We start from the raw sequence: 20,648 nt of genomic DNA, 5'->3' as shown, positions 1-20,648 counted from the left end.
GGGTAGGGGTGGGGGTGGATGGAAGCCACCCATAGCGGAGCTTGCTAATGACCCAGATTTCCTTAAACATCCCAATCCATCTGGAGAACATGACTTCTCTAGGGCTTTCCAACTAGAAAGACAACTATCTCCTAACCAGCATTCTCCTGATAGTGTCTCTCACTACTACCCTGTATCCCCCCCAAGCTCTTTTCAGCCACCTGCCAGTCATTATGTAAGCAACCTGGTTTATAGAAGGCCCTGGGAAAAGCTTCATCTGAGAGACAAATCTGAGAGCCAGACCAACACTGTACAAGCCTGAGATTTCTCATTTCCGTTCTGTTAGGTCATCTATGGCAAAGCTGTACAAAGGGCTGGCTTCCCAGTGTGCCAACACTGGCCAAGATGCTTCCCCCACCGCAGGCCCGGAGGCTGTCCGCGACAGCGGCATCCACTCGGAAGAAGTGCTCCAACCCTATCCTCCTGCTCCCAGTTCTGCACCTGCTGTCACGTAAGCAGCTGTTGCTATGGAAACATTCACAGTCTCGCCCTTGAGTCCCAGGCAACCTGTGTAGGTTAGCAGGCTGGCCTGGATTGGAAATGTTCTACTGAAGTCCACCTTCTCGCTTGCTCCATCCTTTCTGTATTAACAGCCAAGCAGTTGAGCTGATGCTTGGATCCCAGAGAAAAGGAACCAAGAGGCAGATTTAGAAAGCGTTAATACGTGGTTGCTGGGCAGCAGTGGAGCTCGCCTTTAATCCCAACACTTGGGAGACAGAGGCAGAGGCAGAGGCAGAGGCGGGATCTTTTCAAGTTCAAGGCCAGCCTGGACTACAAAGTGAGTTCCAGGGCAGCCAGAGCTAAATAATAGACCTAAAAAAAGAAAGAACAAAAGTGCCCAGAGGTGGAAAGCAGAAACTCACTTTGGCCATCACTTCAACTCTTGAAGCAGCATGAGATGTTCATCCTCCTTTAAGAAGGTCTACATTATACCTAGGCCAAATATGGCTGTTATTAGGGAAAATAAAGTATCAGTCTTCCAAAATAAGAGTATTGGTGTAAAGTCCGTTCTTTTTTTTTTTTTTTCTCACTTAAGTTTCATTTTACGATCTCTGCCTTGCAATCCCTTAAAATATTCAGTGTTAGTATTCATATATACATCCATATGCAATTCGGACAAAGAATTAAAATCAACTTAAAATCAACAGGTCAATGTGCAGTAATTTATTTGTCTGGTAAGTAAGAAAACCAACAAAAATCCTATTTGATGGGTGTCCTACACTTTTTAAACTGTAAAAATTGCCATATGCTCCCGGACAACAGAACTCTACAGAATTGGGCAAATTCAGAGAGCTTTTACATTGCATTAATGTTTTGTGGGTCATCTGAGAAGAGGACAAGATGTTTTATAGCCACGGAACTTTTAAAACATTATAGAAATGTAAATTTTACACATATGAGCTTATCCTCTCTAGCAACACAACTGAGTTCAACAGTTTATTCAGCAACACAATTGTTGACGTGGGAAGATCTAGGAGTTGGTATCAAGTTCATTTTCCAGGATTTTGGATCGCTCTGCCACAGCAAGAAAGGGAGAGAGACTGAACAAGGGATGCTTTGGGACAGTGCCTGGTGGTAGGGAGGCTCGGAGCTTCCGCCAGGCCGGTGATGACCTTGGTCTGCCGGCATGTAATGTCTCAGTGACTGAGTTCGAAGAGCCGAGACAGATTACTATCCTAGCCGCTGTTTCCACACTTCCACACAGGCCGAGGGATTCCTGAGAAAGCCCTTTAGTCAAGTCTGCAGAGCTTGATAGGTCACCCACGAAGGCACTTGGGATGGGAGGGGAGGCGAGCAGTGTACCTAGGCCCACTCAGTGAAAGCTCAGCACTCTTTGATCGTCTCTCTCCTATTGTTTCCCTCTTTTAAAGACATTTGATACCCTCAGCGAAGAAAGGCCAACAGCAGCAGAGCCTCATGGAGAGCATGCAGCCCGGGAAGCCGGGGGACTGGGAGATGGAGGGCAGAAAGCACGAGCGCCCAGAGAGCCTGCTGGCGCCAGCGCAGTTCTGCCCGGCCGAGCAGGACGTGAAGGCACTCGCCGGGCCCCTGCAGGCCATTCCAGAGATGGACTTCGAGCCGTCCCCCGCCGAGCCGCTGGGCAATGTGGAGCGCTCGCTGCGCGGCCCGACCGAGCTCCTGCCCGACGCGCGGGGCTTCGTGCCCGCCGGCTACGAGGAGTTCGAGTACGGAGGCGAGATCTTCGCGCTGCCCGCGCCCTACGACGAGGAGCCCTTCCAGGCGCCGGCGCTCTTCGACAACTGCTCGCCCGCCTCCTCCGAGTCCAGCCTGGACATCTGCTTCCTGCGGCCCGTCAGCTTCGCCATGGAGGCCGAGAGGCCGGAGCACGCGCTGCAGCCGCTGCCCAAGAGCGCCACGTCGCCCGCCAGCAGCAGCGGCGCCTACAAGCTGGAGGCCGCGCAGGCGCAGGCGCACGGCAAGGCCAAGCCGCTGAGCCGCTCGCTCAAGGAGTTCCCGCGCACGCCGCCCGCCGAGGGCGTGGCCCCGCGGCTCTACAGCACGCGCAGCAGCAGCGGCGGCCGCGTGCCGCTCAAGGTCGAGCGCGCCACCGCCGTGCCCCACGGCCCCACCGCCGCCGCCGCCGCCGCCTCCCGCGGGGCGCCGCGGACCTTCTTCCCCCAACAGAGGTCCCAAAGCGAAAAACAGACCTATTTGGAAGTAAGGAGGGTAAAGTAAAACCGAGCCGACGCCCCGCCCTGTCGCCCCGGGTGGGGGGCCTAGAACTCAGGGCCAGCTCCCCGGTTCCCTTGGCGGGGAGGGAGCAGGCAGAGGCGGAGCCGGCACGCGCGTGGTCACAGCCTCTTGTGGCATTCGAAGGCGAGTGGCAGGGAGGGTACCACACCAAGGGCACAAAGGCAGAGAGGGCGAGCAGAGAGACCTAGAGGCACACAGAGAGAATGTGAATTAATGAGTGAACTCATTTCTTCCTTCTTACGGGCTGCACGCCTGCCTGCCAGGTGCACCTCCTGGTATTTTGTGCAAAAATACCAAGCCCTGTGTGCTAGCTACTTCCAGTATCTTTCTTTGAATCCAGGGAAGATGCAAGTTGCCCTGTCTCAGTGTGTACACATCGAAGTTGGTTGCAAAGCGAATTCGTTTTCTCTTGCTTTCTTAGAAAAGGTTGTATTGACTAAAGTGCACCGTTAGCGCCAATGAATGTTGAGGCATTTTGATGTCTGTCCTTTGGTGTCTCCAAACCTTGGGGTAATTAAAAGTATGTTCCAGTACTGACATGGAGAGGCAGGTTCGTGGGCAGACACACAAGTTTTCAATGTGACAATTGATTAAGCATATTAACACAATGACGCTCACCTGTGCCACCACCCTTCCGATCCACTCATTATCAAGATGGTGGGTCAGATTGATGGTTACAGTACAGACTTTTTTTTTTTTTTTTTGTCTTTCGAGACGGGGTTTCTTTGTGTAGCCTTGGCTGCCTTGGACTCGCTTTGTACACCAGGCTGGCTTCTAACTCACCGAGATTCACCTGCCTCTGCCTCCCAGCATGTTGGGATCACAGGCCATGTGCCACCATGCCCAGCTGATTACAGACTCATTTGCTTTCCAGCCAACACAGTGCTTGTGTATCAGGCTCTCTGTGCTGTTTGCTGAAGCTTAAGAAATCAACGTTCTAGAATGTCCCACAGGACTACTGGCATAGCACATGCAATTACGAGGAACTGGGGGGGCTTACAGAGGGATAGCTAAAACCTCTTGGGGTGATGAGGTTAGCGAATGCCTTCTGGGTACATCACATATCTGAATTAGATTTTAAAAGCTTTTTAGAAGCCATTTATTTGGGTGTGGTGGGGGGCGCGGGATGAGGGGGCAAGGAAGTGAAGCTAGGTAATCTTGAAAGTTCATAAAGGGGAGAAATAGAAAGAAATTAATAGTATCAGCTCAAACTGGGATAGGCAGAGGCGTAAATCAAAATCTTTCTTTTTTTAAAAATAATTTATTTATTTTTATTTTATGTGCATTGGTGTTCTGCCTGCATGCATGTCTGTGTGAGGGTGTCAGATCTTGGAGTTATAAACAGTTGTGAGCTGCCATGTGGGTGCTGGGAATTGAACCCCGGGTCCTTTGGAAGAGCAGTCAGTGCTCTTAACTGCTGAGGCATCTCTCCAGCCCCCCAAAATCTTTCAAGTAGTGTGGTCTGTGCTATAAATAATGCTTTTTAAAAACATGTTCATAAAAATTTGAGGTTTTTTTTTTTTTTGCCGTAGCTCCCATGAAAATTTTGAAAATTGGAATAATTACTGGGGGAAAACTTATTAGAAATAATAAATATTGTATCTGAGAAGCAAAGAATACATAATATGTCTGTGTCTGTTTACTGGACATAGTTCTAAGCAATGACAGTATCCCAGCATTCCCTAGCATGGGGAAAACATGAGTGAAGTCAGGTCAAGAAGAGACACCAAGGAAGAACCGACTGAGTCCAGGGGAGAAGGGGCCATGTGTGGACATATGTGTCCGTGCATGTGTATGTAACAAAAGCATGCTGGTGTGTGTATGTGTTTAAAGTAGCCATAGGATTGCGGCTTAAACTGCAAAAGATAAACCTGCGAAACTGCATCCTTAAAGGGGTCAGTTTTCAGCTCTTGGGCTGAGCAAAACCATTCCCTTCTTCAGGTCTACTCTACACCCTCCACCCATGACCAGCAGAGCCTCCTAAAGCCAGTTTTTAGTGTGGTTATTGAGTCCAGAGAGAAGGCAGTATGTTTCAGTGCTGAGAGCATCTGACTGGGCACTAGGCACTCAAGGTCCTAAAAGCTCTTCTGTCAAATAGCTGCCTGCTTTCAGACAGTGCATGTGTTTTTTCCAGTTACCTATCAATACTAAGATACTTAGGGGGCTGGAGAGATGGCTCAGTGGTTAAGAGCACTGGCTGCTCTTCCAGAGGATCCAGGTTCAATTCCCAGCACCTCATGGCAGCTCATAACTGTCTGTAACTCCAGTTACAGGCCATCTGACATCCCCTTCTGGTCTCCTCCAGCATGTACATAGTGCCAGACATACATATATCAAAATAAGTTTATATGAGTTCGAGGCCAGCCTGGTCTATAGGACAGCCAAAGATACACAGAGAAACCCCATCTCGAAAAACCAAAAACAAAAACAAATAAAATTAAAACATTTAGTGGGCACTGGGATGGCTCTGCGGGTAGAGGTGCTAAGTGGGAGGCTTGACTTTGGCTCAGATTCTACAAACTCCCTCCTTAAAGTCTCCCCGGCACCTGTGTGCTGAACGCATACACACACAATCAAAAACTAGTACAATGTGGGCTATGCGATGGGTCAGCAGATAAAGGCACTTGCCACCATGCTCGAGGTCTTGACATTTGACATCCAGGATCTACATGGTGGAAGGGGAACTGATTCTTGCAAGTTGTCCTCCGATCTCCACATGTGCCCTAGCATGTGTGAGCTCATCTCCCACAACCCAAATAATAAATGTGATTATAATTTTTAAAAAAGTAGCTCATATCTACCTCACAGGGTTGTGAAGATTGGCCCAAATAAGATTGCTTGAGAGTATGTATGAAATGCCACACTGATGAAAGACATCAAGACCATGGACAGATTTTCCATAAACAATTTGTCATTTTCATGAATGAAGGTTTTGGCAATGAGTTAAAGACCACTTTAACGGGAGGTCCACAGTTGATAGAAAGCAAAACTGAGCCCCTTCCTTCTGTGCTGTCTCTGAAACTCCAAGTTTGGATGTCCTATCATCCAGCAAGTGTTTTGCCCAGCACTGTAGCCTTGCTTTGGCTCCTACAGGGACCTCCCAAAATGTGGCCTTGGAGGTGTAGTAGTGGATGCATTGATCTTATATTTTATGATTTTATAAATCCAGACTCTGTGGGCAGACCTACTGAATCAGAAACTACTATTTAGGGATCATAGTTAGTATTTAATATAAACAGTAAGTGCACTGGGCAGAAGTGTGCCTGAAACCCATGGCTTTCATAACTACCTCTGCATAACAATTATGTGTATGCTGGAGATTCCTGCTTCAGAGACTCCAAGATGGAGCTTAAGAATTGGTGTGTTTAAGTAAAAGTGAGTGTAGGCGCTCCTAGGATACCACGAGCATACTTTGCCACCAGAACGCTGGTCTCCGTGGTCTCCTTAGGAATCCTAGTGGCAGCTCGGACTTTCCAAGTCGGCTACTAAAATCGTGAGTGACGTTCTCAAAGTCAGATCCAGATGTTTCCTAGAAAGACCTCTTGGCCATGCTTTGTTTCTCTGCAAGCACACAGTCAGCCATCTGGCTGTGCTTGCAGGGTGCTGCTGCTGTGTTTTCTGCTTTGACTTCTTAGGGCTACTCAGAATTAAGCAGCTGGCTTTAGATTGTCTTAAAAATCACAGTCACCACAAGGTCAATATTCTGTTCATGTAGGATATCAGTTTGTGTACATCCTGAACACACACACACACACACACACACACACACACACACACACACACACGTACTCGGTGACACATCTTACATTTAAAAAATAAATAAATGCACAAAAGAAATGTCTTTATTTTTAGTTGTACTCCAAGTATGGACTGAATTATATAAGAGGATGAAAGCATGTTTACAGTTTAGACACATCAGTTGCTAATTCTTAACAGGTCTGACCTCTAAAAAGCTGCTCCCCTCTAAAGTTAAGAACGCAACTTTAAAATTATGGTTACACTGTTGAATATCCTAATTGATCTCTGTTTCTCTCAAAAGTAAAGCAAACAACAATAGCAACAACAGAGGAAAAAAAAACCCTTAATACTAAGTTTTCTTATTTTGTAGAAAGGGAAACATACCCAACGATATCAGAGTTTGAGTATTGGCCTTTTCAGCAAGACACAGTTGATGCCAGAACAAAGTTTATGTTCTATGTTCATGGGGGCTGGAGAGATGGCTCAGTGGTTAAGAACACCAGCTGCACTCCCAGAGGACCCAAGTTCAATTTCCACCACCCGCACTGTGACTCACAACTGTCTATAACTCCTGTTCTGGGAGATCCAGTGCCCTCTTCTGGCCTCCAGTCAGGACCAGACAAGCACATGGTACACAGACATACAGTCAGACACCCAAAACAACCACACACACCAGGAAAACAAAAATACGTCCATTGTTACTGTGTGTGCTCTAGCAAGCATGCTGAGGTCAGAAAATGTCCTGGCTAGTCTTTTATCAACCTTCTCGAAAAGGAAGAGGAACTTCAACTGAGAAAATGCCTCTATGGTGTGGCAGTAGCCAGGCCTGTAGGGACACTTTCTTGATTAGTAATTGATAGAGGAGGGCCCAGGCCTCTGCAGGGAGAGAGAGGGAGGGAGGGTGGGGCAGAGAGAGAGAGAGACAGACAGACAGACAGACATGGAGGTGAGGGAGAGGAGGGAGAGTGTGTGTGTGTGTGTGAGCGAGAGAGAGAGAGAGAGAGAGAGAGAGAGAGAGAGAGAGAGAGAGAGGCAGAGAGAGAGACAGAGAGAGGGAGAGAGAGAGGGAGAGAGACAGAGAGAGGGAGAGAGAGAGGGAGAGAGGGGGAGAGAGAGGGAGAGAGAAGGGGGGGGGGCCGGTGCTGGCCCCAGGCAGGTCTTCTAGGTCAGCCTGATCAGACCATGGTGAGTAAGCCAGTGGGTAAAGTTTCCGTGGTTTTGCTTCAGTTCCGATCTCCAGGCTACTGCCCTGAATTCCTGCCCCAACTACCCCCAGTGCGGACTGTTATCTGAAGTATGAGATACCATAAACCCTTTCTTTCCAAAGTTGCTTTTGGGTTGTGGCCTTTACTTATCACAGAAATAGAAAACAAAAAGAGGACAGAGGGCAACTTGTGGGGCCATCTTTCTCCTGCCACCTTTCTGTATGTTCCAGGGATCGAACTCAGGTCCTCAGGCTTGTGTACCAACTGCCTCTGCCTGCTGAGCTGTCTCCTTGGCTATACATTCTGTACTTTTCATTGTTAGCTAACATGCTTTATTATCTTTGTTGTTGTATTCTGCCGTGGACTCTTTCCCTTGATTTGTAGAAAGACTTACACTTGGACAGTGTTCTTTCCACCTGCTGATTTCACCACCCTAGGTGTGCTTTTGCTGGGACTGGCAGCCCACAGGTAGTCTTAGGAATAGGAGAGTCAAGAGGCAAAACTAAAGAACCTTCCCACAGCCAGGGATATCCCACAGACTTTTTTTTTTTTTGAAAAGAGTAAAAAAACATGCCTCTTTTGTGTTTTCAGGAGATGCACTTAGAGGATGCCACCCGATTCTGTCCAAAGGAAGAAAGAGAGAGTGAACAGACTTCTTTCAGCGATCAAAATCCCAGGCAAGACCAGAAAGGGGGCTTTCGCAGCTCCTTCCGCAAGCTCTTTAAAAAGAAGTGAGTAGCCCTTAGATTAAACAGTGTTGAACTCCTTTCCCTTTGCCAGAAGTCTGAGCTTGTAACAGTAGTGATCACTAAGTAACCACCTCACACAGCCTTCTCAAGTTCAGTGTTCGTATCCACTTTCTGGACAGACGCAAACTCGGCTCCCACTGCCGCTTCTTAAAATCCTTCCTCCTTAGCCCCAAAGTTGTGTCTTGAGAGCAGGGATCAGAGGGGCTACCCTGGCAAATGGGCAGAGAGGAGACAATCCTGTCCGGGATCTGGGTGTTCAGTCAGAACCTCCCACCTGTGGAGAGTGTTGTGTGGGCATCTCAGCACTGCTGCGCTCACATGGGCCACATTGTCTGGGTTCCTAGAAATGCGTATTACTTCTGTAAGGGTTTTTTTTTTTTTTTTTTTTTTCCCTGAATGAATGGATTTGGCTTCTGAGTGTCCATATTAGATAGAAAAACAAAAGATGGTTCTTTTTTGGTCTTTCTTATTTGGCCAGTGTCAAGTTGCAGATTGGGAGGCAGGGCCAGGCCCCAGCATAATGTAAGGAAGAGAGAGGTGACCCCCCTAGTGATTCAGCAGTCTAGTCTTTGCCTGCCTGGGTGGCTGCTGTTTCTTCTTCTTCCATTCCTCAGTCCTTCCTTCCTCTCCCTTAGGGATATCTCCTTGCTATTTCCTCTCATTAGAGATCATTGTAATCAGTTTTCAACCTCAAGTCTATATTTCAATTATTAGAAAAGTTAAATGAAGGTGTTATTGTTGCCTTTGGAGACTTTTGGGGAAGTCACTTGCTCCTTGAAGGTAGAGTTCCTGGTTGGTTTAGATACTGGTCCTGACAAGAAGTGGGGAAAGCCTACAGTCAGTTTTCTTCTCTTAATGATTTGTCTAATTCTCCTGCTATGGGAGGGTGGTGTTGAGATTAGTGAGTATCTGATTGTTGGTCCTTGCCTATTGTTACTAGAAGGAGGAGGAAGAGGAAAGAAGAACAGCGGTTCTACAGTTAACCACAGCCCTACAGTCTGTCTCCTTCCCTGCAGTTAACCACAGCCCTACAGTCTGTCTCCTTCCCTGCAGTGAACCACAGCCCTACAGTCTGTCTCCTTCCCTGCAGTGAACCACAGCCCTACAGTCTGTCTCCTTCCCTGCAGTGAACCACAGCCCTACAGTCTGTCTCCTTCCACTGTAGTGAACCACAGCCCTACAGTCTGTCTCCTTCCCTGCAGTGAACCACAGCCCTACAGTCTATCTCCTTCCCTGTAGTGAACCACAGCCCTACAGTCGTCTCCTTCCCTTGCAGTGAACCACAAGCCCTACAGTCTCCTACCCTGCAGTTAACCACAAGCCCTACAGTCTGTCTCCTCTCCCTGTAGTGAACCACAGCCCTACTAGTCTTCTCCTTCCCTGCAGTGAACCACAGCCCTACAGTCTGTCTCCTTCCCTGCAGTGAACCACAGCCCTACAGTCTGTCTCCTTCCCTGCAGTGAACCACAGCCCTACAGTCTGTCTCCTTCCCTGTAGTGAACCACAGCCCTACAGTCTGTCTCCTCCGTAGTGAACCACAGCCCTACAGTCTGTCTCTTCCCTGCAGTGAACCACAGCCCCACAGTCTGTCTCCTTCCCTGTAGTGAACCACAGCCTACAGTCTGTCTCCTTCCCTGTAGTGAACTCACAGCCCTACGTCTGTCTCCTTCCCTTAAGTGAACCACAGCCCTACAGTCTCCTTCCCTGCAGTGAACCACAGCCCCACAGTCTGTCTCCTTCCCTGTAGTGAACCACAGCCCTACAGTCTGTCTCCTTCCCTGTAGTGAACCACAGCCCTACAGTCTGTCTCCTTCCCTGTAGTGAACCACAGCCCTACAGTCTGTCTCCTTCCCTGCAGTGAACCACAGCCCTACAGTCTGTCTCCTTCCCTGCAGTTAACCACAGCCCTACAGTCTGTCTCCTTCCCTGTAGTGAACCACAGCCCTACAGTCTGTCTCCTTCCCTGTAGTGAACCACAGCCCCACAGTCTGTCTCCTTCCCTGCAGTGAACCACAGCCCCACAGTCTGTCTCCTTCCCTGCAGTGAACCACAGCCCTACAGTCTGTCTCCTTCCCTGCAGTGAACCACAGCCCTACAGTCTCCTTCCCTGCAGTCTTGCTAGGAACCTTCATGCATGGATGACTGTTGCTGGACACTCAAGTCATTTTATGTAGAGATTGAAGCTTAAGAATTGTTTACCCTTCTAGGATTGTAGATTTAGCTTTTTCTTGGTCTATAACTGCTAATTGCGTGAGTGGGAAGTAGACAGCTTGCCAGTTTCCATTTAGGTTCCAAAATCCTTTGCAGGACTCCAAACTCCTAAAGACACACACTGCTTGAGTCTGTTGCATAGTATTTTAGGTCATAAGAATCCCAAAAGAAACAACTGTTTGTCACTGACTACTATTTATAATATCTGAAACACTAGCTATTGGAACACAGTCTACAACAGATCCACCACGGCCTTCTTTACAAATTCCTGTTGATCAGATATATATATATATATATATATATATATATATATGTATATATATATACACACACACACACACACACACACACACACACACACACACACACACATATATATATATGTATATATATATATATATATATATATATATAATGGCCTATCAGTTATATGACGCATAGGGAACAGATTTGCTCTTTCATATCCAGAGGGCACACCAGCAGAAGTGAGGAGGAGGAGGAGTACCCTAAAAATGCCCCAGCCTGAAGCCAGCAAACTCACAAGAGAGTGGGTTCTCAGAACTAGAAGCTAGGTGGTTCTGCCTGGGTTCTCTGAACAGTCTTCCCACACTGGGTGGGTGATTGCCCAAGAAATCGGAGTCCTTTCTAGCACATATCTATACTTTGACTTTATTGTAGTTCAGCCTGAAGAGTCACTTATTTATATCACCCCAAAGAATGGATGTTGGGTCTATAATTTTAAAGTCCCCCCCCAACTGGAAGGCCAGGCTTAATCTTTCTGTAGTTTCCTGCCCCCATAGACCTTGGTATAATGCAGACGTCTTGCTGTAGCTCCCCAGATTCACATGGTCAGTTGCCGTCAGTCCTCCTACAACGTCAGACACTTTTCTTAGGGAAAAGGCCAGTGGATTCTCGTAGTCCTCTCAGAGATCAGTCTGCATCAGCCATGTGGCTACCAATAGCAATGGCACTGTCCTTTTATTTAAAATGTGATGTTTTGCCTGAGTGGAGGTGAAGGCAGAGCTGCTTAGATGACTCTTCCTCTGACAGGCTCTCCTGGCGTAGACGGTCTGGCCCAGGACAGCCACCACCATGCAGATGGTTCCAGTACAGCTTTGTACTTAGGGAGCTGTTTGAGGGACTTAGCAAGGGTTAAAGAAGCAACTTAAATAGCTTCTTCTGGGTTTTTCATCTGAAGACCACAGAAAGTCTATTAAGGACTACACTCCTATTACAGAGAGAAAGGCCCGTGCCTTTAACTCAGATGTGAGTACACCATTCTTGTATGTGTGCACAATTCCAGACATGATTATAGTATCGTGAATGACGTGGCCCCAGCCATTGCATAGGAACTTGTACTCTGAACTCAGGAATACATAGGATGAAAGATAAACTGTCCCTTCAAGAAGAATCTATATGGAGAATATTAAATATTTAAACCTAGTTTGTAGTAAAAGATGAGGCACAGGTAGAAAAAAAAGTCAAAGCATTTTGCATGTCAGGAAGTCAGTTGGCAGCAAGCCCAGTGACCTTCAGTAGCTACCCCTGGGTCCTGGAGTCAGTCCAGAGCCTGGCCTCCCAGGAAAGCCACCGTGTCATGGTTGGGGCTTACTGCCTTCTTCCCCTACAGCCCTCCCAAGGTTCAGTCCTGTCTACACTGACACACTTTTTGTTCCATAGGGGCTTGTTTGGCTGGTGGCCCCACACACCCAGAATGCTGCTTCGGGATGAAGCTAGGCATGGAAGCAGATGCAACAGAAAACCCGAGAAAGGGTTCTCTTCCCTCTGAGGCTGGGAGGGCCGAATGCTCATGCCCACAAGGACTCAAAAGGCAGAGTCAAGTTGACATCATAAAACACATTCTGAAAAAGTGCCCACGATATTTGAGGAAAAGGGTAACCTTTTCATTGTCTCCATCTCAGGCACACCTGCCCTGGGTAGATGCCAGGTCATAGATCCCCTGAGAGCTGCCCAGAACTGGTCAGAGTGAAGTCTACTAACTTAAGGTCTGAGAATGTTAAATGACTTTATACATTTTAGGTGTGCTCCTTAGACGCTAGGAACAGACCTGACATGAAGAGCCAATGCTTGGCTGAGTACTTGGCTCTCCTCTTGCCCTTGAGTAAGATTAAAGATCATCTGTCCCCTCTAGAAGAATATATATGGGCACTGTCAAAGACTTCAGCTCAGATTGTTGTCAAAGCCGAGGCAAATGCTTTTTGCCTCTCTGTGGATAAATCATATACTTGGGTAACTGAGTACTCTAGGCTGGGGCTTAACAGTGGGGAAGAGCTCGTGCAACACAGGGCAGCAACAGGGATGGTAGGCAGTGCTTCTACTTTTTAACAACAAGGTTGTGGGCAGTAGAAGATAAAGAATATGACACCCAGCTACTGATTATATTTCTTCACTCTTTCTCCTTTTTTGTAGTACTTTGTAATTTATATGATTATTTCAATTCCAGCCATCATACTCCTTCCAACAATTGCATCAAATCTATTTTATTCAATATACATGGTCAGTAGGGCCCATATATTGTCTGTCAGTGAGCCCTTTTTGTTTGGTGTCTTCTCAACGGCTCTTGTATATGCCTCCCTGCAGAAGTCCATATAACAGAAAGCAGGATTCTAAAAATCAGTTGGTTACTTTTTAATCATTTTCTCTACCTCCCAGACCCATCCCCAGCCCCACCTGCCTCTTACCCACTTTGCCGTTCTATCATAGCTCATTTAGTTTCCTATGTAAATTGCAAATTCAAGGATGAGTGACTTAGGTATACAACTCTGATTGGGAATGCTTCTCGGTAGGTCATCTGAAGTCAGCTATTTAAATGGCTTCAGTGTACTAGGCTCTGCCCAGCACAAAACAAGTAGAAAAAATAGCTCCTGCTCTAGCTCAGTGTAAGGGTGGCCCAGCTACAAGCTCTAGTATACACACAAAGTAAGAGAACACTTATCTGCCACCCTGTGAACGCCATGGTTGGCTGATTTGACTGGTATGGCTGGCGCTTCCCCAGCTCCTCCAACCTTCATCTGAATGTCCTAATCCTTCCAAGGAGGGTCTTTCACAACTGAGAACCAACCCCCCTCCCATGTCAGAGATCTCTGTGGCACTGGATTATACCTCCCTTCCTCAACTCCAGGGGTTTCAGGTTTATCTGTAGCTAAGTTGTACTTAACTGACCTACCCAATTTGCAGTTTTCTTTTTTCTGTCACTTGGAGGAAGGTTAGCAACAAGTCCATTCTGTTTCCCCTTTATGTCGTCAAATTATTGGCTGACTGTGTCAGAGTATATTGGCAGCCATTGTGCTCTTCCAGAGTTCCCGCCTGTCCCTTTACTATCTGCTTTGAGATGCCCTGCAGCCTGCTAAGATGCTGTAGCATGTTCAAAGGCCATTTCTGTGTTTCACAAAGAAAGGGAATAAAAAGAAAACATACCGTCTCTTTCTTCTAGATTCCGCAGGGTTTTTTTCCTGCTTATTCACACCCACACCTTTAGAAAAATCTAGCTATACCTATAGTACAATGAGCTAAAGTCAGCTAAATCCGTCTTGAAAATGAGCTTTGAGCCATTGCTACAGTAGAATTCTGTATTTTGAAAATGATTAGTAAGTTAGCCACTAGTTACTTAGTAATTAATATTTGGAAATGTAGATATTTGTACTGGAAACAAAGGGAAGGTACATTTTGTAAGAAGAGCAGTTAAAAAAAAAAGTCTGAGCTGAGTTTGTGGAAACTAGACAGGGCGATTTTGGCATTTGTTTCAGAAATGGGAACGCAACTGGTGAAGATTTCTGTGGTCCTTGGGGCTGGTGGTGACATCAAAGCTTTCCCATTTCCAGGTAAACTCCAAACAGTTGCATGTGGGAACCTCAAAGTGTGACATGTGGGGTTTGGAGCGATCAGATGTAGGTAGGAGGGAGAGTGTGAGGTGAAGTCTCCAAGTGTAGACTAATGGCTTCATTGAGAAATGTTCATGGGGAGAACAATTGAGAAGAGGCAGCAGCAGTTGAACACCAGAAGGCAGGGAAGGAACCAGGAGCCAGGATGGATCTTACTAACATTTGGGGCACAACTCTCCTAGCCAGGGATGATCTGAGCTGGAGGGAGGCAGGAGTTCTGAGAGGTGAGAGCAAGCCTGGAGGTTTAGGGAAGATGTGAGTCTGTTTCTCGGGAGTTTAGGCCAGCTCCTGAAAAGAGAAGCTCACCCCATCCAGATATCGTTTTTATCTAATTAGCACCCAGATGTCCTGAAGCTGAGCAGTAGAGTAATTCTCCTGTTTACTGAGATACAGTGGGAAAGTACTGCTTTCTGACTAGAAATAAAAGTGTGCTGGGTACCAATGGTTTCATTTCTAATACCAGATTGAAAAATAAAAACAGCTAGTCCATGCATCAGGTTTCCAGACATCTTTAGTCTTCTTGTAGGTCCAAAGTTTTTACTTGAATAATAGAAAAAAGATGTTTGAATTCTTCCTAATAAACTCAGTAAGTATAGACTCATAATTAATAGCAATAATTATAATAACAAGGGCTTGGATGGGAATATAGAGCAATAGACCTTTTGCCTTGTGTATGAGGGCCCTGGGGTCAATACCACCAGAGCAGAACAAAGTAAGCCCCCCCCCCCAAAAAAAACCAAGCTGGGCATGGTGGCACACACCTTTAATCCAAGCACTCAGGAAGCAGAGGCAGACAGATCTCTGTGGGTTCGAGGCCAATCTGGTCTACAGAGTGAGTTCCAGGACAGCCAAGGCTACACAGAAAAACCCTGTCTCAAGAAACCAACCAACCAACCAACCAAACAAACAGAAAACAACAACAACAAAAACCTCACAAAACAAACAAGGACACAAAAATAGTATAGCAATTACAGTGCAAGAAAGTGAGGGCAAGTTACCCTGCTCGGTGTTTAGGGAAAGCATGCCTGATTCAGTGTATAGAGAATGGTTCACTTGGCCAGGAGCTTTGAGTATCACTTTCATACATCTTAAGTGAGGACCCTGACACTGGTTCCTGGTTCTTGGGCTACTGTTACCCATTCTAGCTCAAAGTTTAAATTAGTGAGAGGACTGCAGTCTAGTTGTATCTGAGGTTATCTCTAGAAAGCCTGCTCCCTCTAGGGACTTCTTATGTGAACAGACTGGAGAAGTACAGAGCTGGAATGGATTGCCCAACTGGTTTAACCAAGAGAAAGGAAGAATGCACCCTCGACTGGGGACTCAGACGGACTGAGCTGACTGTCGATTAGTCTTGGTCTCCTTTGTGGTGGTTGAGATAACTGTATTGATTTCTGCACTCTACCAAATGTGGCATATATATGTGTGGTTGGTTTCAATAAATCTTTCCTTTAAAAATGACAAGAAGCCAAAGTAAGATTTTGTAATGTAATGCCTAGATTAAGCAAGGGCCCCTGATAGCCATTTTTATTTCTGGGCCTTGGCAATCTGTGGAGTAGTTATTTCACTGAATCAGAAATAAGTATTTTTGAGCTTTATTCCTGTTACAGTGCTTTTACATGGTAACGTACACTGACCCATACAGTTGTCACATTGTCCCCATGAAGCATTAGAGAGAGATTCTGTATGCTCACTGCAAGTTTTAGATACACATTGAAATTCAGGGGAATAAAAAAGTGATTCCAAACCTAGGAGGCAACTGTTTACAAATGCAAAACAATTTGGATAGATAAAATATTTGAAAACAATTAAAACCAAATCAACCTGTACTTTATCTGTGTGCTGAGATTTTAGGTCCAGTGGATCAGAATACAGGGAAAAAACTAATGAGAATCCCTCAATGGATCCTTCACCCACCAAACAAGATTTCTTCAGAAACCGACTTGCTCTTGCAAATGACCTTGACCAAGGAACAGCTGTGTAAACACATTTACAGTTGTATTGTCGAGTGGTAAGAGGAGGGTAAAAGCTTGTGTATATATCTGCAGGAATATCTATCTCTCTCTATATATATATTTCAATGTATAAATCCCTGAGGAGTAAACTAATATAAATATTTACATATGAAACTAAATCAACATACAAGATACTGAAGAGATGAAGATTAGCCTATGGTTAAGACTTGGCTTAATGAACCTCAACACTTGGGAAAAGACTTTTCACATCATTACAGTAAAACATTATAAATTTGGAGGAAAATAAATGTTTGTAAGAACAAAAACTTGCACCTTCATTTTTAGCATGGATGTGAATTTTGCCCTTCCTAGCAAAATATAGCATCCTTTAAAGCAAAAGGTTAACAGACTTGTATTTTACGTGTACAAATCAGAGTTCTAAAGAATTTGTCCTTAAGCTATAATTCAGAAGCTTCAAAACTTAGAGATGTGCTGCTCTCCAACTTGTTCTATGGTTATGGAAATCAGTAAAGGGAGCAGGGGTGGGGGTGAAGACAAAGAAACATTTTCCTTGTGTGGGCTGTGTTGAGGATGGCAACAGTTGCAGATTCAGTAGATCTTGTGAGTTAGACCCACTCATTCTAGATCTTGTGAGTTAATCCCACTCATGCACAAACAGATCAGGGAAAGAAAGCACTGATTTGGCTACATCCTCTTTCAAAGGCTTTGAATCCAGAAAAGTGCTCAACCACTGAGTTACATGCCAGCCCCAAAACCTTCCTTTAGTCTGGCCTGAAGCTGACCAGTTCTTTAACGATCACATCTACAAACATAGGTTTGAATGAAAGGTCAGGGATGTACTACTGTTCAAGTCTCCCAGAAGGTTATAAAGAACAGAAGCTTTCATAGCCCAAGTGGAGGACTCAGTCCTACTGCAGTGAGGCCTGCCTGGTTCTGAAGTCAAAAAACTCAGGGTTAGGGTTAGTGCAGTTCTACCTACACATGCCCCAGGGGGCCAGCATCTTGTTCCTTGATAGGCCCCAAATTTCAAATTTGTAACAGGAAGAAACAAAACAAAAACAGATTTAAGTAAATTGTTTGGCTCCACTGTTAGGCAGTTGGGTGAACACAGTGTTAGTGTCCACAGCTATTTCTGCAGACAGCGCTTCTGTAGGAACGCACTGTTAGATGTTTCACCTTTAAGTATTACAGCCTTCCCCCTTGTCTTATGATTAAGTGGGAATACATCAATTAGCAAGCAATCATGAAACATGTAAAAAATTACTACTAAATTTTCAGAGTTTCAATACAAATGTCAGCCAAGAGTTTTCATTTCCCTGAAGTTAATAGGCCACTGAAATCAGATTTTTATCAGGTCAGGCTAACAGTGTTCTGGAGCAGTGCTTAAAAGCACAACGCCAAATCAACAGGACACGGAGAGTGAGACAGAAATAACTAAGCTGTAAGCCTGTTTGTCATCAAAACAGGTGACTAGAAAGTTTTAAAAATATTACACACCTCCCATATCTTACTTTGATAGCATACCCGTCTACATCTGCAGACCATTAAACTAATGGTAATGTTGCTCCTCTGGGCCCCTGTTTCCTGCTAACTGGATCCTGGGTGGATACCTTTCTAACCGCTTCTAAGCATTCCTGCCTCCTGTGTCCCTGGCACATTCATATTCCCAAACAGTTTGGTGAAACTCAACTCTTGTCTGCTCTGGGATGCCCAAATCCTCAACATGGCGGTTTAGGGCCACTCTCTAGTATGGCTGCTAGTTCTCTGACTGTTCCTCATACTTTGCGGTTCTGTATGAGCTAACATCAGCTAAAGCAGGCTTGTACTTTTGCAGTGAGCACCTTCCAGCTCATGCTTGCTCTACAGCCTTGCTCCAGCTCTTCCTGCAGAGTAGATCCTTAAGAGCCGGGCTAAGCCCTCGTTTTCCTGAGACTAGCTCCTCTTTGACATCTGTCTTACTTTCCCATTAAGAAGGCACATTCTTTCAAGGGCAGGACTATGCTTTCCTTTTCTTTTTAGGTGCTCTATAAATCATTTCCTCTTTTCATATGATAGAACTTCAGCATTGTCACTCCAGTACCTTGCCTTTTTAAAGGAAAAAATGCCAGTCAGAAAGGAGCTAACTTGCTATTGCCTTCAGAATCAGTTACAGGTGCCACTGCCACTTTCACCTGACACTGAAAACCCTCTCCAATTAAAAGAGAAATAGGTTCCACTCTTTTCTTACTCTGGCTCGTCTCATAATTTTTCTAGATAGCACTGTAAATTGGTAGGGGAGGCAGGGCCTTTAGTGACTCGTGATATGGATGATGTCAAGGTGGGGCAGAATTTGACAGTTGCTTTACCTCTGATCTCCGGTCCTCTGAGGTGAAATGTGTTCACAGACCACTGGTGTCTGCAGGAAATGATCCAGGTGATAAGCAGAAAGAAGCACTTCACCAAGAGATGCAGATTTTTGTCAGGCTAGGGGGTCCCGCTAGTATCGTCTGCAGCCCTGAAGGATCTACATACAAGCCCAAGCAAGGAGTGTCTTAGCTCTCTGACCCTCTGAGGACCAGGGCTTTGTGGATTACAATGGTAAGACTCTTCTGGTGGGCTTTTCTCATCAGGTAACTGATTAAGCTCATCTGAGATTTGAAACTAGCTTGTTAAGGAGACTCCTGGAATGGTGTTTCTGTAGTATCGGATGGTTTATCACATTCCTCGATCAAGTCTCAGTGATGACACTTGTAAGAACACAGACTCCCATACACTATTTCAGTCCCTTTATAGTGAAATATTTAGGGGTTGGGCCTACAAATTTGTATCGTGGTTTTCTTTGGTTTACTGAGATTTTGTATTCCTAAATCTATCATCTATGATTTCACAGTAATGAGCACTATAGATAGTAATTTTGTTAAAAAATACATGTATATGCATGCTAAGTACTCCTTATTGAATGAATATTCAAGAAAAAATTAATTGCAATCCTTTAAGAAAGAATGGCCCAATGTCTTTGATAACACTGAACAGTAAAATTATCTAGTGTTCAGACTTTTTCACAAAACATTGCCATTAATAAGTTTCTTCAAGAGTCCAAAACAGCAGTGTTCCCAGTAAAGTTAGAATTCCCTGTCCTAAATAGTGTATTAAAGATAGACGTGTAGGACTCTTGGCTGCTAAACATTCTTCAATTTGTGATATTAATGCCAGTAAGACTAATGGTGGGGCAGGGATTTGGAAAGAGGAGAGATAGGGACATGAGTTAAATAAAGCTGAGAAGTCAGGTATGGGGGCGCATGTCTGTAATCCCAGCATTCAGCGAGGCAGTGGCAAGCATATCTTTGTGAGTTCGAGGCCAGCCTGGTCTATGAAGTGAGTCTAGGACAGCCAGGAAACCCTGAGTTGAAAAACACACACAAAAAATAACAACAACCAAAAATAAAGCTGAGAAAAGTGATGGAAATATATACATACATACATACATATATACATATAAATATCTATACACACATGAGCTTCTCATGTATTTCATACCGTGTAGCTTACGATGGCCCAAATTCTTGATGTCTTTGCCTCTATCTCCCATGAAATGTGACTAGAGGCACGCACCATTGCACCTGGAGCTTCATGTGTGCTGGGCAAGCACTTCCCTCACTGAGCTACATCCCCAGCCTGACAGAGCTCTCTGTGCAGCCTTGGCTGTCCTGGATTTGCTTTGTAGACCAGACTAGCCTTGAACTCAGAGAGATCTGCCTGCCTCTGCCTCCCTGAGTGCTGGGATTACAGCGTGCACTACTGAGCCTGGCTGAGATCTATATATTTTAAGAAAAAAGAGGAGAAATGGATAGTTCACATTTAAATGTTGAGTATATAAGAACATAAGGGTATGAATACAGGCAGTGCTACAAATACCTTTTTGGGGAGTTACTATTTATTCAAAACAGTCATGATTTTAACCTCAAACCAAATAACCTGGTGTCCAAAATGTATTATTTTCTGGGAGCTCAGCACATAGTCTTTAAGTCATCCCAGCGTGTTCCCTGTCTGTAAACAGATTTGACCATCTGTTTACACCGGATGCTCTTAATTCTAGAAGAAAGAAAACTTGTTTCTTTCTCATGTATATACAGTTAG

The 20,648-nt window shown here is 45.4% G+C and overlaps 1 protein-coding gene across 1 annotated transcript in view; it reads left to right on the top strand.

Annotated features, from left to right (window-relative positions):
• Positions 1–16,990, top strand: part of Arhgef33 (Rho guanine nucleotide exchange factor 33) — a 79,803-nt gene extending 62,813 nt beyond the window's left edge. The window contains exons 15-18 of the mRNA XM_051164165.1: positions 326–490; positions 1,911–2,727; positions 8,289–8,428; positions 16,411–16,990. Of these exons, the coding sequence (XP_051020122.1) occupies positions 326–490; positions 1,911–2,727; positions 8,289–8,428; positions 16,411–16,540 (1,252 nt within the window). The 3' untranslated portion in view covers positions 16,541–16,990. The remainder of the gene's footprint in view (positions 1–325; positions 491–1,910; positions 2,728–8,288; positions 8,429–16,410) is intronic.
• The last annotated feature ends 3,658 nt before the right edge of the window (positions 16,991–20,648 follow it).

This window comes from Acomys russatus, chromosome 1 (genome assembly GCF_903995435.1).
Source record: "Acomys russatus chromosome 1, mAcoRus1.1, whole genome shotgun sequence".
NCBI lineage: Eukaryota > Metazoa > Chordata > Mammalia > Rodentia > Muridae > Acomys > Acomys russatus.
This window is presented reverse-complemented; position numbering and strand designations above follow the sequence as displayed.